The 18,772-nt window shown below is 43.2% G+C and overlaps 3 protein-coding genes across 3 annotated transcripts; 2 read left to right on the forward strand and 1 right to left on the reverse strand.

Moving 5' to 3' along the window:
* The first annotated feature begins 663 nt into the window (after positions 1 to 663).
* LOC121682467 (cocaine- and amphetamine-regulated transcript protein) lies at positions 664 to 1,710 on the forward strand. The gene is made up of 3 exons (XM_042062633.1): positions 664 to 952; positions 1,055 to 1,138; positions 1,357 to 1,710. The coding sequence occupies exons 1-3, from the start codon at positions 788 to 790 to the stop codon at positions 1,462 to 1,464; spliced, it is 357 nt and encodes a 118-aa protein (XP_041918567.1). The 5' UTR covers positions 664 to 787; the 3' UTR covers positions 1,465 to 1,710.
* A 1,396-nt stretch (positions 1,711 to 3,106) lies between these two features.
* Positions 3,107 to 7,865, reverse strand: LOC121682459 (CDKN2A interacting protein). The gene is made up of 4 exons (XM_042062621.1): positions 7,755 to 7,865; positions 6,749 to 6,998; positions 5,897 to 6,012; positions 3,107 to 5,065 (listed from the first exon to the last, which is right to left on the reverse strand). Exons 2-4 carry the CDS (start codon positions 6,994 to 6,996, stop codon positions 4,515 to 4,517), a joined length of 915 nt encoding a protein of 304 aa, XP_041918555.1. The 5' UTR covers positions 6,997 to 6,998; positions 7,755 to 7,865; the 3' UTR covers positions 3,107 to 4,514.
* Positions 7,866 to 7,867: 2 nt separating this feature from the next.
* tubgcp4 (tubulin, gamma complex associated protein 4) lies at positions 7,868 to 18,763 on the forward strand. The gene is made up of 18 exons (XM_042062594.1): positions 7,868 to 8,071; positions 8,271 to 8,399; positions 8,499 to 8,621; positions 8,759 to 8,812; positions 8,900 to 8,956; positions 9,447 to 9,526; positions 9,685 to 9,886; positions 11,296 to 11,461; positions 13,030 to 13,154; positions 14,932 to 14,982; positions 15,106 to 15,211; positions 15,860 to 15,967; positions 16,413 to 16,557; positions 16,779 to 16,956; positions 17,397 to 17,531; positions 17,732 to 17,848; positions 18,089 to 18,228; positions 18,511 to 18,763. The coding sequence occupies exons 1-18, from the start codon at positions 7,994 to 7,996 to the stop codon at positions 18,515 to 18,517; spliced, it is 2,001 nt and encodes a 666-aa protein (XP_041918528.1). The 5' UTR covers positions 7,868 to 7,993; the 3' UTR covers positions 18,518 to 18,763.
* The last annotated feature ends 9 nt before the right edge of the window (positions 18,764 to 18,772 follow it).

Below are 18,772 nucleotides of genomic sequence, written 5' to 3' on the forward strand. Positions count from 1 at the left end.
TGTAAAGAGCATACAAAACAAAGTATTAGCAACAAGCAACGACGTTAAAAAACAGGATGACAGGTAATGAGCCTTCCTCTAAACTCTCTAATCGACCACAGGAACGTTTGAAGCATATTGCTTATGTCCAAAACAGGGTGTCAGTTGGCATTCGGGTTGCAAACGAATAGATAGGCTACCCCTAAAGTTGGAAACGCATCACTATATGCACACTATTTTTTTATGCCGTTGGAAAGCGTATGCGATTCTTTGAATACAAACGTTGCTTTCAGAAGATGTAACCATGGTTTGTCAACACAATGTTGTATCTCACTGTGCTGAATTCATGGGAATCCTGACGTGCTCTGTTGTATTCCAGGAAAAGCTAAACGTGTAACATTAAATATTAAAACGTATATGCTATCCTCCTTCTCGTTCTGAAAAATGTCATATGTAGCCTAATTTATATTTGAACTGGGCAGAAGACAGCTCCGTAACATCTGTACTCTGGAAGACGTCTTCAACCGTCTACTGAGGGAGAAGAGAAAGTTTTAGCCCCACGGGATTTGACGCATTTACTTAAATAAGAGCAGTTCAGCAACTTTACGCAATGAGTCATCCACGCGTTTCTTACGCACGAGGAGAATCAATGGGTAAGGTGGAGCGAGGGAAGTTAAGACAGGGCAGACAGAGAGATGAGCACATAAAAGTGGGAAGGGCAGCGGAGAGGCTCGACTAAAGTGATATCCCTGAGACAGGGAGACAGTCTCAAGCTGAGCGCCTTTATTTCTTTGCGCCGAGAAGAACCATGGAGAGCTCCAAACTGTGGACGCGGGCAATGGCCTGCGCAGTGCTGCTGTCTATAGTCGCGGGTGCTGAAACAAACGAATCTGATATGGATTTGGATCTGGATACGCGAGCCATCAGGGACTTCTATCCCAAAGATCCAAACCTGACGAACGAAAAACAGCTTGTAAGTTTTTACGCGATGCTGGTCAGGTAGTTATGTAAAGGCTGTGAAAACAAGTAGCTGGGTGATCATCACCATGTTAATCTCTGTGCATAACTTCCACAGCTCGGAGCTCTCCACGACGTTCTGGAAAAGCTACAGGCAAAACGGATGCCACTTTGGGAGAAGAAGTTTGGAAGAGTTCCAACGGTATGTAAATCAACATGGTGCATGTAAATTCTTCAAGACAACAAAGTTTTAAGGCGTAATGATATATATATACCTTTTAATTCGCTGTACGTTCTGAAATCTAATTTGATGAATTAGTCAGATAAATTATTTGGGCAATCTATGACTTATGTGCGTTTGTTTGAACATAATTTTTTTAATATGAGATCGTGTTGTATTAATTTATATAATTTCAACAGTGTGACGTCGGGGAACAGTGCGCCATCAGAAAAGGAGCAAGAATCGGCAAACTGTGTGACTGCCCGAGGGGGGCGTTTTGTAACTTTTTCTTGTTGAAGTGTTTGTGAAGTGTCCTCTGTTTCAATGTCACAATGTCAAAAAGTTGATGTCTATAAACACGCGCCACTCAATGTACAATTTCTATGACTGACTTGATGATAGCCTATACTCTAAGTGCCACCACAAAGACACGTCTCCATAAATACTGATGAACAGTATGGCTCAAGGACGCCCATTCTGGATGCTTCGGCTGGATGTTTATGTGAACGGATATTATATATTCAATTAAACTGTGTCATTATTCGTTTTGTAAAGCAGTCTGCGTGGTCAATGCTTTGGTGGATTTATTTGCATTTCTACGGTTCATGACATTTGTATTATATTACCGGATAGAATAATGAGGGAACTATCTGCATCGAAAGGAAATTATGTAGATTTATTTTTATGTAGTTGAAAAATGGATAGGTGTAAAGTTAAAGAGAAAACAACCGAGGTCATGGGTGCGTGTCATGGGATGTGATGTTACTGAGATGTTACCCATAATTTAGGACAAATGAATGAAAGAGGAGTTTGTAATTGTAACACTGATTTCAATTTCAAGTCACCGTGGTTACCTATTCTCTAGGCTTCACATTTAGAACATTTGAAGTAATAATGGATAATGGAGAAATATAAACAAAACAGCATGTCTCACTCTCAGCTGAAGGCGTGTCTGTGTGCATACGTTGTTAGTGTTGTGTGAGTGTATGTGTGTGCCAGCAGCAAGTTAGAAAAAGGTTGAGTGCATAGAATCACCTAGAATTCACCTATGCCATTCAACTCCCCTTAATCTCTCCACCCGTAAAACGTCATCCTTTCATCTATTCTTGTTCTGGTTGCTGCCCTATCCCCAACCCGTTGGTCCGAGCTGTCGGACAGATTCTCCCGCGTCTGACAGATCCGTTTTGTCGTCAATAATAATCAGTGGGAGTGCTGTGACACGCTGCGGGCAGCAACAGAGGCAGGGCAAGCACCCCGTGTACGCGCCTCCAATTAGCCCCGTGCCTAGGTGGGCCAGGGGAGATGGCCATATTTAGAGTGCGGCGCTGATTAAGGCAGAACGACAAACACCCAAATCCCTCGAACTGTCAGTCAACAGTGCCACCCGCATTGGTCTTTTCAGTCTGCGTTAACCTCACGCCAATCCCTGTCACAGTTTCGCCCATGGGCATGATAAGAAAGCGACTGGTGAATAAACTGGGACACGTTTACAAAGCAGTAGTTACTGTCTGTTGTGAAGCAAAAACAGAGCATACACGTACTTACGCATGACTGCACAAAGGCTCGGGGAGCCTGCTCAATATTTGGAGGGTATTTCTCCAATCTGCGTTTGACTGTTGGTGGCTACACTTTACGGTCAATATAGAGATGTAAAGCTTGTGTCTTAAAATGTCAGAGAGAGGTTAAGCCGACAGACTTTAGTTTCGGGGCAAACGAGGGCCTTTGTGCTAGACAAACAAATGTCACAATGGGTACAGAAAAACACCTGATAGTGTTTTTTTGGAGCAAAGAAAATCACAATGTCATTTTGCAAATCATCAAACCCCTCTGCCTTTCTTGTAAATAATCACCTCACTTCACAGTGATTGCACTGCCTGGTGAGGACCCTTGCACATTTACACCTCACAATGTATTCTTTCAGTCACGCTGCAGTAAACAAGAGACTGCATGTTCATTTTTATACAATTTTATTTACAAGTATTCAGAATGACAGAGTGAATACAAACACACGCCATAGGCAATCCGGCCACTCTAATAAAAGGAACAAGAAAACTCATAACGCAGCAGAGCTATCCTTTCAGCACTCCTCGGCATCTCTTTTCTCTTAACACACAACAATGCAACTGTATCGCTGCAACAGAGCAAATTAAAAGTGGTTTTATCTGAACTTCTCAAGCTTTAAACTTTCCTGTGGAAACGACAGGGGTCATTGACTTGCCAAGGGCCACACATTTCAATATTAATACAGAAAACCAAAGACTGTCTTCAGAGAGTGATTAAGAAGATGGCACAGACAGCCATTTGGAAAATCAGAAAAGGAGAACTGTAGAATGACAATTAGAGGAAAAGATAGATATCCCCTAACTCTCCTTTAAACCAGACAGCAACCCCCTCAAATGCACTTACATAACATAAACTTACCCATTCAAAGCCCCAAGGCACAATTCCAAAGCAATCATTACATCAAAACAATATAAAATATCATCCATTAAGGGATCTTTTGCAACAATGGTAACTTTTGTCACAACCTAATAAACCAAACTTTTAATGATCTCACTTCAAAGCCTTCATTTAAGCATTTCCTTACAGATATTCTTCATAATTCAGTCTGGCATCACTTGCAAAAGCAAAGCGTGTGTACATCAACTCAACATCAACATATTTCACCTTCATAGAGAGAAATAGTTTTATAACTGCACTGGACAGAGGTCCTTTGCAATATCTGTGACAAGACCAAAGAAAGCCATGGCTACTGGTCATTATTCAAAATGGACCTGAAAAGAAAAATAATAATAATAATAATAATAATAATAATAATAAGGGAGAAAAAAAATGTTCTGCGTCTGTCCACCTGGTTGCATGGATCAGCTTTCATAAAACACCGATCTGATATGGGCACTGGCATGAGTAAGTAAGGTGAAAACACCATATAAAGGGCTTCCTGTGTGAAAAAAACATATAAAGGGCTTCCTGTGTCGAGCTTCTCTACATGCAGTGCTAAGACGTCTGAACAGAAAAGTCTGAATTCCCTGACCTATAATAGCAGACACAGACCGCCAGTCACAAGTGCAAAAAGTTAAAACACGATTCACAAAATCATGTCATCACTAAATCATAAATAAATTTCAATTGGAGGAATATATGCAATTACAAAATAATGATTTAAACCAAAACAATGCAAATGGCAAAAGAAAGATTTTGGAGTTAATTACACGGTAGATTAGACTGAGGATTAGACAGTGATGATGACACACTCACTACGAGGCTTACTGAGTGAGTCTCAATGAGACAAGAACCTCATGAAGCATTACGCACATTTTTTGAGGGTTTTTTTTAAAACAGGAGTCCCGCGCTTTTGCTAGGAGCAGCTCTGCTCTGGCTGGAAAGGGTAGCTGAGGGCGGGAGGGAACGTGGAGCTCCGTGTCTGGTCATCCACCAGGACCACGTCCTCCACATCCCGGCCTTGGAACCGCCTGCGGCCGATCTTCACGATCACCTTCCTGCCCTGGAAGGCCTTGAGGGCCTCCTTGGAGGCCATGGCGCGGGCGGCTGCCTCGTCGCGCCCGTAGCCGGTGCCCAGGTAGACCGTCTGGCAGCGCAGCTCGCACACCTGGCCCTCGCGCTGGGCGCGCGCCGTCGGCAGGTCGGGGATGTCCTTCAGCGGCACGAACACGCAGCTCAGGCTGGCCTTAGCCGTCTCCACGCAGCTGCGCAGCACCTCAAAGTGGTCCAGGTTGGGTCCCCCGAAGCCACCCTCCGACACCAGCTTCCAGGCCACGGCCTTGTAGAGGCGGTTGAAGAAGGGCTGGTGGGTGGCTGGGGCATCGGCTGAAGGGCCCCATTTGGTAGATCCCGCTTTATCGTCTGAGCTGCTTTTGGATCTCTTCGCACCGCTGTCTGAATTCCCATCTGCACAATCACAAAGAATCGATATCTACACGTGTGGAGGTACCTGTGCATTTACAAAGACCTCTCCTCCTTTAATGAGGTAGTCTACAACATGAATCCCATATGCCTGTATGTACGTAATTATGTGTGTGTGTGTGTTGGGGGGTGGGGGTATGTGACTGGATGACAGCTCTTGCCCTCTCCCATTTGCTGAGACACCCTGAGGAAGCTGATGTCGCTAGCTGAATTGAATCACTTGACTATGACTCATGCTACCAAAAATCTTATAAAAAAAAAAAAACATCCTCAGCTTCTGCATGAAATTGCAGGCTTTGGCAAACAGGCCCCAAAACAATTTTACATTCCCCGTCCCCTGTGATTAAAATGGCAGAAAATAGCAGCCTTACAAACGGAATTCAAATATATTGCTCCATTATGAATGACTGATATGTGTAGGCTGTTTATATCAACAAGCCAAACATTTATCAAATGTGTTTTATTAACCATGGGACCAGCAAGCACCACATAAACAAAGACAAATAGAGCAAAGTGGATTCTCAAATAAAGCAGAAAAATGAGGCTAAATGATCCTGCTTACTCCAGAGAACATTGAAGGGGTGTGCACATGCGTGTGCGTGTGTGTGTGTGTGTGTGTGTGTGTGTGTGCGTGTGTGTGTGTGTGTGTGTGTGTAATGTGTGTGTGTGTGTGTGTAATGTGTGTGTGTGTGTGTGCACATGCGTGTGCGTGTGTGTGTGTGTGCGTGTGTGTGTGCGTGTGTGTGTGTGCGTGTGTGTGTGTGTGTGTGTGTGTGTGCGTGTGCGTGTGTGTAATGTGTAGGCGGGTGGTCTTACCCAGGGGTCTTTTCCCTTTGCCCATGATCTCATCCCTCGTCTTCCACACAGGGGCATCCTGCACCTTCACTCCCTCTCCCATCTCTTTGATCTTGTCCATCACTGGCTGGGGATAGCTGCAAAGATCGCACAGATTACATTTCACAAACATTGATAGAGATAATAAGTGGTGATACAACTGGCAACCCTATATGTTGGAGGATAGGCACATCAAAACAACTGGCAACACTTTCCAATCCAAACTGCATGGAAAGAAATTATATCTATCATTTCTGACATTTTTGAGACCACCATTGCTGTTGACTTAAACGTTTTTATTTCAGCGTATGTTGTGCTACTATGATTGCATACACAGATGAAGATTGTGCGTCTGGGAACGATGATTTGAATTGCAAAATACTGACTGAGATGAATGTGCTACATTAACAGCTATCAGCGTGAGAGCAGAACATTTTGATACTCTAGGGTTGGTTAGACAAACTTTTGGTACACAGGCTGTCAACAGTGGTGCAAGACAAAACACAGACAAGAGGCAGACATCAGGCACGATATGCTTTATTACAAAAAGTTAAGCCTATGTAAGAAACCTTAAGGTTACTTAATCAGTTATTTTCTATTCAATGACAAGTAGTTTCACATCAGCAACTAAAGCCAAAATATAACCATTGATTATGAAATCAATGATTTCATGACCACATTTGTAATGTATTTCACAAAAAGAACACCCATTAAGTTGACAAAAATGTAATTTTAGCAACCATCTCCAACATGAGCACATAATAATGACTAATGAGAACATAGCCTAATAATCCACAACAGTGTGACAAGAGCAATCTGGACAGCTGGACTCACCGACAACCCAGGAACACATGGTTGGCCCATGCCATGGAGAGAGAGAGTAGCTTGTCAAGGCTGGGGCTTGATACCCCTGGCTCAACAGTGGGGAAAGCCTCCATGTTGCGCAGAATGAACTCTCTCCTGGCATTCCACTGCTTGTTGGTCTCGCAGTACCCTCTGAGCGACTCTAGCCATGGCGCCAGGTGAGGGTTCTGGCCAAGGTACTCAGCGACAATGTCATCTCCAGGTTCCTCCTCAGCCATCACTGTGATACAGGTTAAATAGAAAGATATAGACCTTTCTTTTTGACCACCCACTTTTCGTATGCACCATCAACACCAACAGCAGCTATGCAGCAGGACAAACAACCCAACATAATGTCTATGGTATGTAATCTATAATCAACCATGTTGCACATAACTAATGTGAAGGATAGGCCTACTTGACTTTGGGTTGCAATGCTTTTTATGACCTTTAGGACTAACATGGGCACATTGGGCAGTATTCAACAGCGCGCTGGGGCTACCTTAGTAGCATCAGTTTCCGTGCATTTACACAAAAATGAAACTGGTTGGCTACACAATCATGACAGCAAGCTAGCTAATAATCAAAACTTCCTGCAGCTAAGGTAGCAGCTAATGAACAATGGGGAGTCTATTCTATCCTAACTGCAAGCTATATGGGCTAAATTATGCTTATTTGGTATGATACTTAAGTTTTAAACTTAACATCATACCATAGACAGAAAGAAGTACGACCAACATTCTGTTCTTCAGATAGCAAAAATCTTCTGACACAGTACTAAATCGAGTAAGGTCTTAGTAGAGTAACTGGCTTGTTACTAGCAAGCTTACTTGCCTGCTGGTTAACGTTAACGTAGCGTAAGCTCAAGCTAACTACATTAGCATGCATGAAGCACGACTCAAGTTTACATTACCCTCAAACAGGCGGTAAAAACTTGCCCATCACCATTGAATAATACTCTAGGAACACACGTGGCATTCTTAATAGCTTTACTGACCTCTCAATGTCGTCTTATCTCACTCAACAAAAGCATTGCTGGAGCTTCCATGACAATAAAACAGCAACAGAGGTAGCAGCTGACGACTTCCCTGAGGGCCCAGACTCCAACTCCCGACAACTACAATGAAGGATGTTTGCGTCATCATACTGCGGCGGCAGATTCGGCGGTGTTTACAGTTTTGAATGACATGTCTGTATCTCAGTCTTCTTTATGAAATATTCTTAATCATTTGAAAAATGATACACGAACTTTTGTTGGCATTAAGTGGATATCCTGGAACAATATTCACATGGAACAAAAGGACAGGTTTGCAGGTAAAGTATGCTTCCTGTACCACCAGGGAGATAGCTAGCTAACTAACGTCGTTAGCTGGCGAACAGACTCAGCAACATATAAACACTTCATAGTTCATACTAAGCAAGAACAATATAAATACAACACTTTCAGTTTCTGTAGAAACGATTGCACCACATCAGTCAGTTTATGTGCCAATGCTATTGATGTTGTTTGTAGGTATCTCAAGAGCTACCGTTCCTTCACCCAAGTGAAATAAGTGTGTTAAATCGTCTCTGTAAACTGGGCTCCGACTACGTGCGATTCACAGAGTTCATAGAGCAGCATACGGGCCATGTGCATCAGCAGGTAAGATGAACCAAACGCCGCATTAAAAGATCTGGAATCTCTACTGATAATGAATACTCTTGAACCAGGCGTTTGGCAAATAATGGTTATGCTTTTTAGGAGCACCATGCCAGCCAGCCAAACCCAACTGGACTCCATGGGATCTATTTACGGGCCTTTTGTACAGGGCTGGATTCGATGTTGCAACCATACCGACAAGCACTTCTCGACTTGGAACAAGAGGTGGGATGTCGTGCTTGAAATTCTATTAGCACCCTTTTAAGTTGGCTTGCTGTCAACTAAGTAAAATGGGTTAACATTGTATGTCTGTAAAAGCTCTCTATAATTCATGCTTGATAAAACTTGTCCTTGTCTTGTAGTTTCTTGGTGATCCACACCTTTCAATATCCCATGTGAACTATATGTTGGACCAGGTAAGTCCAGATGAATGGATGCTCCTCATTGACAATACTTAGCAATAGGCCTTTCTGTCTCTAACTTTTCCTTTATCTGCTGTCCAGTTTCAGCTACTCTTTCCATCTGTTATGGTTGTTGTGGAGACCATCAAATCACAGAAGGTGAGACATACCATATGCACTGGATTGCAATTCACATCACCCTCTCATCTGTTTGTATTAAAGGAACTGTATGTAAGAAATGTATTTCAATTAATCATAAAATGGCCCTGATATGTCACTAGACATTAAGAAATCATGTTCATTTCAAATACTTATATCACTGACAACAGTAGTCCGGCCAGGATATTGTTATTTAAAAAGTGAAGTTGCAGCCCTCAACTGATGTTGATGTTGTCATGTTGTGTTTTGGCCTGATGTGCCACCCTCCACCTATCTACTAATCACGAAGTCAGTAGTGTTTCGGCATCCGGGTTGCTAGCTCTGCCAGTCAGGGGGGAGGGGGAGGGGGAGGGGATGCACCGCTTTACAGTAATTTGAAAGTGATTGCAGTACCAGTTTTGGCCACAATCTTACATACGGTTCCTTTAATACCCACACAGCCAGATAATCAATATATATAGGGTTTAATTGTGCTTTCTGTTTTTGTTAGATCCATGGTTGTCAGATCTTGGAGATGGTGTATAAGCACAGCTGTGGTGGGCTTCCTCCCGTGCGCATGGCTTTAGAAAAGTAGGTTGAAACACACTTCTCCCTCCACACTTACATAAATATTAAAGCATTTAATTTGACTAAATAATTTTCAGTCTGTTCTTTTAATAATATATTTTTGTAAACTGCTTTGAACAAAAGCATCTGTCAGATACCTAATCTGTAGACTATACCCATAGGATCCTGGCAGTGTGCCACGGGGTGATGTACAAGCAGCTGGCGGCGTGGATGCTGCACGGGCTGCTGCTGGACCAGAGCGAGGAGTTCTTTGTGAAGCAGGGGCCGAGCGCCGGGGGCGGCGCAGGCAACCAGGACGAGGAGGATGAGGACCTGGGCATCGGCGGCCTGAGTGGGAAACAGCTGAGGGAGCTGCAGGACCTGGTGGGTTAGAAAGGGCCATGCACCACTGACTGAGAGAAGAGAAGAGAATAGAAGGGCTTCTGTGGCTTAAGGGATTATGCCTCTTTAGGGAAACCCTTAAATGCAGTTTGCAATTCTAGCAGAAAGGTTGTTGATATTTAAGATCAACAGTCAGTCAAATTGCACATTTCACTTCCATGCCACTTCGGCAGGGTGAGGACAGTGGGGAGGTGAATTAAGGGAAACAGTGTTTCCCACAGAATTAAATTCTATTTGTGGTGGTAGGTTTGCAGAATTGACATGGATGCAAAAGTTTTTAACAAATTAGTGCAGAGGGGTTATGATGCTAACCAGATTTAAGCACAATTTAGCCAGTCGTCTTCTATGCTTTGCAGGATTGTTAATGTTTTATTTAAACGTGCATGTAGGTTCGACAGACAGACACAAGGAGAGTCTGTGCAAAGGTGCACATAGCTCTACAATGAAAGAATTTCATCCAGTTTAAATAGTACAACATGGAAAATCATTGTGTGGTGGTCAATGATGATATTGTGATGGGGCGCCACAAATAAGTTAATGTATGGGAAACACTGGGGAAAAAAGATATCGTATTAGAATCATGGACTGCTTTTAAAGGATAAACTGTAACTCTTTGATGAAGAGTTCCTAGTTGGACGCAGAACACAGTTTCATATAGAATCTGTGGGCTCATTGTCTCCTTTTTGTTTTTCTCAGTCTCAGTCCCTTTTTAAGAATAGCGATATCTGGGTCATAACTGCAGCGTCTGCTTGGTCTAGAGCAGAACACTCTTTCTATTTATTGTCTTGGAAACCAGTTCATAGGATTTCAGGAATGTTTCACCCAAATTTTATAATTGATTTCTTTTTTTGACGTGCCATGTAGTGTGACTAAAATTGGCTCATGAAACCAAAACATACCCCAGGATCATACAGACACATCGCTAGTCATTTTCAGCGCAATTCTGAAAAACTATTAATTTCTTGGTGTTATACCATATTAAACACTGGTGACCGTTATATAAATGCTCTATTTCATATATTAATGAAGCAGTCTTCAACTCAAGGAGACTTATTTTGCTTTCTGTGAGTTAGAGCTACACTGTGAAAGACCCTCGAATCAAGTCGTGAGTCAGTCAGTCTAGCCAGACACTTCAGCACAGACCTCTTCATCCCTCTCATCTATTCCTCTGTGACCCAGCTTCTCTCAAGTTCTCAGTGAGGATCCTTAGTCTCTGATTAGATAAAGGAGAAACTTCAGACAGCAATATTGCTCATTACAGTTCTTTAAGCCTGGCATGCAAAAGCTTCTTGGGACATGGAACCATTTTAAGAAATGATTTTGGGTACAAATTATACAAATTGACAGTGTAGCTTACTCACTTTATCTCTTGCATTGGGTTGTGTTTGTAGAGGCTGATTGAGGAGGAGAACATGCTGGCTCCGTCCTTGCAGCAGTTCTCTCTGCGTGTGGAGATGCTCCCGTCCTACATCCCCATCCGCGTGGCAGAGAAGATCCTGTTTGTCGGCGAGTCTGTGCAGATGTTTGAGAAGAACAACCAGAGTCCGTCCAGGGCCGGTGAGATAAGTTATTTGATTTACACCCTGCTAAATAAGACACTACACATTTTAGGGTTGGTTTTTGGTGCTGTTGCAGTTCTGCAGGTGTCAATGAAAATGTGGTGTGTTGTGGGCTGAAGCTTAGACTTTGTAATGAAGCACTCAAAGAATCCTCCATAGAAATGGATGGGGTTAGTTTTTCACGCCAGTATGGCAGCTGTCTACACATATCCTGTCCCTTCCTGTATGCCTCCCCATTCACTTTAATAGGAACATAGATGCCCAATAACTTCCCATAGTGTGTTGAATAGGAACATAGATGCCCAATAACTGCCCAAAATGTGTTGAATAGGAACATATGTAACAGAGGTAGTTTTCCCTCTCCCACATTCTCTGCATTATGTTGTGTAAAATGAGAGACTCTTTACTGATAACACACAAAGGAAAAGCAAATGTATCAGGCACAGAGCGAGCCAGGCGCGTCAACTCCTGCCAAACACAGGTAAACCACACTTTAATAATACACTATACCAAAATCCGCTAGCCCGCAGTAAATGATAAAACGAGTTTGCTGGCATGCTCCACCTGCAGCCACGCTAACTGGCTGCAGCGTGAGAAAATCCTGCAATAATTATATCAATTATTACAACCTAATAAAACGCATGCATACTGTGCATGCTGCACCGAGAGAGTTATTATTTGACAGATACGAATATATAATTGGCAAATAATAAAAACAACATAACAGAAACATGACCGTAAGAAACCACCTACCTCTGCCTCACGATAGTCACAAAAGAGGCAGAGCTGAGGTAGCATGAAAAGTTAAGGGATTCCACCGTGGGAAAACCCCTACTGTACCCCAAGAGAGAAAAGATACTATGTATGAACTTGACCTGAAGTGGGGGGAGAATTCAGTGAAACACACTCAACCCTGCTACACATAGATGCCCAATAACTGCCCATACAGTAGTGTGTTGAATAGGAACATAGATGCCCAATAACTTCCCAAAGTGTGTTGAATAGGAACATAGATGCCCAATAACTGCCCAAAGTGTGTTGCAAGATGGGCGCCGAGTGGAGGGACTTGCTTAAAAGGACTTTGGCTGAAATCTCAGTGGAACCTTTCCTTAATCCGTTGATTTAAAGGTTCTCTAAGCACGATTGGGTGACGTCACTTCTGATGACGTTTGAAGTATTATCAAACAAAACAGAGAGCTAGCTAGCGCCTCCCTCCCTTTCCTTCTCGTGCAACTGAAACTGTCATGAACAGTTTCAGTTGCACAGGAGGGAGAGCGAGGGTTGGTGATTGGCTGGAACACAGTTTATGTTTCATGGTCCAGGCTGGATCAGGCTGTTTTTGTTGCCGTTTTTGAAACCTGGGCTGTCCACAGGGACCGCGTCAGGGCACATGCAGCTAGCGGATCATGAGATATTTGCTGTATGAGACAAAACATTTTCTATCTTAGACACAGCGTAACAAGACTAAGAGAACCTTTAATATCAGTGTATTGCATATTTGCCTTATCTATACCCTAGTTACATAATTAATGTGTGTGTGTGTGTAACTATGTGTGTGTTTGATAGGCTCCATCCTGAAGCATCAGGAGGATATTTTTGCAGCTGACCTCCACAAGCTAAAGCAGCAGCCCCTCTTCAGCCTGGTGGACTTTGAGAACCTCATAGACAGAATCCGCAGCACCGTTGCTGAGGTTTGCTCCCTTATCCTACTACACAACACTTTAATTAGCCTAGCTGCATATTGCTCCCTTATCCTACTACACAACACTTTAATTAGCCTAGCTGCATATTGCTCCCTTACCCTACACACAACACTTTAATTAGCCTAGCTGCATATTGCTCCCTTATCCTACTACACAACACTTTAATTAGCCTAGCTGCATATTGCTCCCTTACCCTACACACAACACACAACACTTTAATTAGCCTAGCTGCATATTGCTCCCTTACCCTACACACAACACACAACACTTAAATTAGCCTAGCTGCATATTGCTCCCTTACCCTACACACAACACACAACACTTTAATTAGCCTAGCTGCATATTGCTCCCTTACCCTACACACAACACACAACACTTAAATTAGCCTAGCTGCATATTGCTCCCTTACCCTACACACAACACTTTAATTAGCCTAGCTGCATATTGCTCTCTTACCCTACACACAACACTTTAATTAGCCTAGCTGCATATTGCTCCCTTACCCTACACACAACACACAACACTTAAATTAGCCTAGCTGCATATTGCTCCCTTACCCTACTACACAACACTTTAATTAGCCTAGCTGCATATTGCTCCCTTACCCTACTACACAACACTTTAATTAGCCTAGCTGCATATTGCTCCCTTATCCTACTACACAACACACAACACTTAAATTAGCTTAGCTGCATATTGCTCCCTTACCCTACACACAACACACAACACTTAAATTAGCCTAGCTGCATATTGCTCCCTTACCCTACACACAACACTTAAATTAGCCTAGCTGCATATTGCTCCCTTACCCTACACACAACACACAACACTTAAATTAGCCTAGCTGCATATTGCTCCCTTACCCTACACACAACACACAACACTTAAATTAGCCTAGCTGCATATTGCTCCCTTATCCTACACACAACACACAACACTTAAATTAGCCTAGCTGCATATTGCTCCCTTACCCTACACACAACACACAACACTTTAATTAGCCTAGCTGCATATTGCTCCCTTACCCTACTACACAACACTTTAATTAGCCTAGCTGCATATTGCTCCCTTATCCTACTACACAACACTTTTTAATTAGCCTAGCTGCATATTGCTCCCTTACCCTACTACACAACACTTTAATTAGCCTAGCTGCATATTGCTCCCTTACCCTACACACAACACTTTAATTAGCCTAGCTGCATATTGCTCCCTTACCCTACACACAACACTTTAATTAGCCTAGCTGCATATTGCTCCCTTACCCTACACACAACACTTAAATTAGCCTAGCTGCATATTGCTCCCTTACCCTACACACAACACACAACACTTAAATTAGCCTAGCTGCATATTGCTCCCTTACCCTACACACAACACACAACACTTAAATTAGCCTAGCTGCATATTGCTCCCTTACCCTACACACAACACACAACACTTAAATTAGCCTAGCTGCATATTGCTCCCTTACCCTACACACAACACTTAAATTAGCCTAGCCACATATTTAAATTCGCCTAGCTGCATATTTAAATTTGCGTAGCTGCATATTTAAATGAGCCTTACGACATATTTAAATGATCCTAGCAACATATTTAAATGAGCCTAGCAGCATATTTAAATGAGCCTAGCTGCATATTTAAAAATGAGTACAGCCACCAGGTTTTACAGTCGTGGTCCGCTCTGTTGAGTAGATTTCCACCCACTGCCTGTCCATGTCAGTGTTGCGTTTATAAGTAATAACTGTCCTCTGTGTTTGCAGCATCTATGGACATTAATGGTGGAAGAATCAGATCTCCTTGGTCAGCTGAAGGTATAGATGGGCAGATCAGCCGTATTTTGATGGTGGTATTTTTACGTGCTAGATGAGTTGGTCAAGAAGCAAAGCAAGCCTTTGGTCCAATTTGGTCCAATTGCCACTGTCTCTGTATTTTAGATCATTAAGGACTTTTATCTGCTGGGCCGTGGGGAGCTGTACCAGGTGTTCATCGACCACGCCCAGCATATGCTCAAGACCCCGCCCACTGCAGTCACAGAGCACGGTAACTGTCACATCACACGTCACATCACGTCACGTAGGCGATTACATGAACAGATACTGAAACTATCCCTAAATATCCAGCTGTCTCATTCAACACTAACATCTCTATCACCTGGACACATTGTTTATTGTTTACACATTTAACCATCACCACTATTTCCCCTATGACCATTGGCACACAGTAGTTTTCACTATGTTACGTTATTTACAGTGTCTTGCTGCAACGTTAAAGCAACACCAAAGAACTTTTCCAATGCACGCTATTTGTTTATCCAGCACCGACTTTGCAAATAAAGATGTCCACAGAAAAGGTAGAATATGTTGCATGATTTTAGTACAATGTATTGCGACATCATGCAAATCAAATTTGTAGTTTTTTATGTCTCATTCCATCGAATTACAGATCCGCTACCCGATCTGGCAAACTTGCATGGTGCGTTATAGCCGATAGAGGGCCGCAAAGCAAATGCAGAAGTGCCGTTCACCCTGTTACGAGTTGATGAACCACTGAAACAATTTTGGAAACATTATTTTAAGGTACAAAAAACTCTTTGGTGTTGCTTTAAGGTAATTTTAGATTGCTGTCTTATGCTGGTGTGTACTATTTGCGTGTGATTATGTAATATGGTGTGTCGTGCTGTTTTTCTAGATGTGAACATGGCGTTCCAGCAGGCTGCTCATAAGGTGCTGTTGGATGATGATAACCTGTTGCCTCTGCTGCACCTCACCATCGACTACCAGGGCAAGGACAGCAAAGGTGCTGACAAAACCACCCACCTAAAAACACCTAAAACACCATGTCAGAACATTGTCTTCTCAAAGTTGCTTTCTGTTGCACAATGAATTGCAGTGGAGTGTAGTCACTTAGAGATGAAAGCAAACAAGTCGTTATGTAATGGTTCTGACATGTTTTCATATCTGAAAGCCTCCAAGGACGTGCGTTCGGTTGCTTCTCTTTGTAAAATCATTGTTGCGTCAGGGCATTAGCAACTAGAATGAAAATGAGGTGTTGGCATCTTTGCAATGAGTTATAGATGTGGAAGTCAAACTCTTTTGACTCAGTGAAAGTTGATATGCCTTTAAAGCACACTCACTCAGTTTAATGAGCTTTAATATGAATGTGTGTGTGTGTGTGTGTGTGTGTGTGTGTGTGTGTATGTGTATGTATATGTCTGTGTGTCTGTGTGTGTCTGTCTCTCCAGACACGTCCAGCACGCGTGAGGGCAACACCCCTCCCCAGGAGACGTCCCCGCGTGAAGCCCCCTCTAATGGCTGGGCGGTGCTGGGGCTGGCCTATAAGGTGCAGTGGCCACTACACATCCTCTTCACCCCAGCAGTGCTGGAGAAGTGAGTGCAGCTCGAATGCTTTACCCGAACACACACACACACACACACACACACACACAGCAGTGGCTGTAGCTCGTCTCTTTTCTCTTCATCTCTTTCTGTTTACCTCGCTCTCCCTTTCCCCCTCACTCTTCTTCATCCCTTCCTTTTTTCTCCCCCTCTCTCTCTCTCTCTCTGTCCTCCTTCATCCCTCTCTCTCTCTCCCTCTCCTCCTCTCTCAGGTATAATGTGGTGTTCCGGTACCTGTTAAGTGTGCGTCGGGTCCAGTCAGAGCTACAGCACTGCTGGGCTCTGCAGATGCAGAGGAAACACCTGAAGTCCAACCAGACCGACGCCGTCAAATGGAGGCTCCGCAACCACATGGCTTTCCTGGTGGACAACCTGCAGTACTACCTCCAGGTGAGCTGACAACGTCACTCCACAGAGGGTTTAGCCCCCTGGATTTCAATGCTCAAGGACAGGGGTGTGGACAGACACATAATCATTCATCATAATTATAATCATCAGGACTAATCTATTTGATAGAGCTTGATTATAAGCCAAATGCCAGTCGAAGAAAGTAGTGTGCTGGGGGGCGCTGTGGCGCAACAGGCTACAGCGCCCGTACCTGCGGTCATATCCCGAACCCACCCCATCTCTCTCTCTCTCTCCCACTCACTTCCTGTCTATCTTCACTATCCTGTCAGAACAAAGGCAAAAAGCCCAACAAATATAACAAAAAAAAAGAAAGTAGTGTGCTGAGCTCTATTATGCTATTTAATTTTTATGTGTGTGTGTGTGTGTGTGTTGAATTATCCCACTGAGTGAAAGCTCCTCTCCTCTCGCTCCCCGTGTGCCAGGTGGATGTGCTGGAGTCTCAGTTCTCTCAGCTCCTACAGCAGATCAACTCTACCCGAGACTTTGAAAGCATCCGATTGGCCCACGACCATTTCCTCAGCAACCTCTTAGCCCAGTCCTTCATCCTGCTCAAGCCTGTGAGTCTCTCGCCCACACCCACAGAGGAGATGAGGGCAGCTTGTTTTCATCTTTGAGAGAATTGATTGATTGTTTTACTTTCATGACATGTTGTTCAGGTTCAGAGTTTGACTTTGAACTCCTCCTTTGGTTCCGTCACGGTTCCATTGGGTATAACCGAATGTTAATGATGGTCTGTGGTCACCTTCCTTCTCCTCAGGTGTTCCACTGTCTAAATGACATCCTGGACTTGTGCCATAACTTCTGTTCTCTGGTCAGCCAAAACGTTGGCCCTTTGGATGAAAGAGGAGCTGCCCAGCTTGACATTCTAGTCAAGGTCAGACATTTTGAATTATCCTCTTAACTCTTAGTAAATTCTTAGAGCTACAGTGCATAGACTATTTAATATCTTTAACTACTGTCTGCAGCTAATGTTTTAGAATCATGCAGGTCATTTGAATTTTTTGTCGTGACAAATAATGTATTACCAACTGACTAAATTCTTATAATAATATCAGATATTCTAAGTACATGTACTAATAAAGTGAAATATTTGGTGTCTGTCTGTCTTGTGCAGGGCTTCAGCCGTCAGTCCTTCCTGCTCTTTAAGATCTTATCCACAGTGAGGAACCACCAGATCAACTCTGATCTGGCCCAACTGCTCCTACGACTCGACTACAACAAATATTACACCCAGTCAGGAGGCACGCTGGGCAGGTGAGCCTCAACGTGCCGCACATGGCTTACAGTAACCAGCCTAGAATGCCATCTGTAGTGATATAGGCAACGGCATCATGGGTGAAGCATATTAAGGCAACGGCATCATGGGTGAAGCAGAAGGATTATGGAACACTGACAACATTTCTTCAAAATGGGCAGCTGAATTTTTTTTAAATTACAATCAGCTGAGGTATAACCTGCCACAGAATTTATTCGGTAATTGATCATGGTGACAAAGCTTCATTAAGAACTAATTACTCTTCTTTGTTCTATACACAGTCTGTGATTGGAAAGCAGCGATAAGAAACCTGGTCGTCAAGCTGCAGTTACTCAAATTCCTGAAGAGGTGTACTTTGGTTGTCATGGTGCTGCTGCCTTTCAGTGTGCAGAAACAAAGACTCCGTCCCTCCGATCCATAGCTGTTGGTGTTCAGTACTAGAACCTCACTCTTGAGGCAGGATAAAACATTTCCATTTTCTCCAAGTTGTATGAATTGTAAATATATACAAAAAAATTGTCTTGTTTTGTTGCGTGAAAATGT

Source organism: Alosa sapidissima, chromosome 14 (assembly GCF_018492685.1).
Source record: "Alosa sapidissima isolate fAloSap1 chromosome 14, fAloSap1.pri, whole genome shotgun sequence".
NCBI lineage: Eukaryota > Metazoa > Chordata > Actinopteri > Clupeiformes > Clupeidae > Alosa > Alosa sapidissima.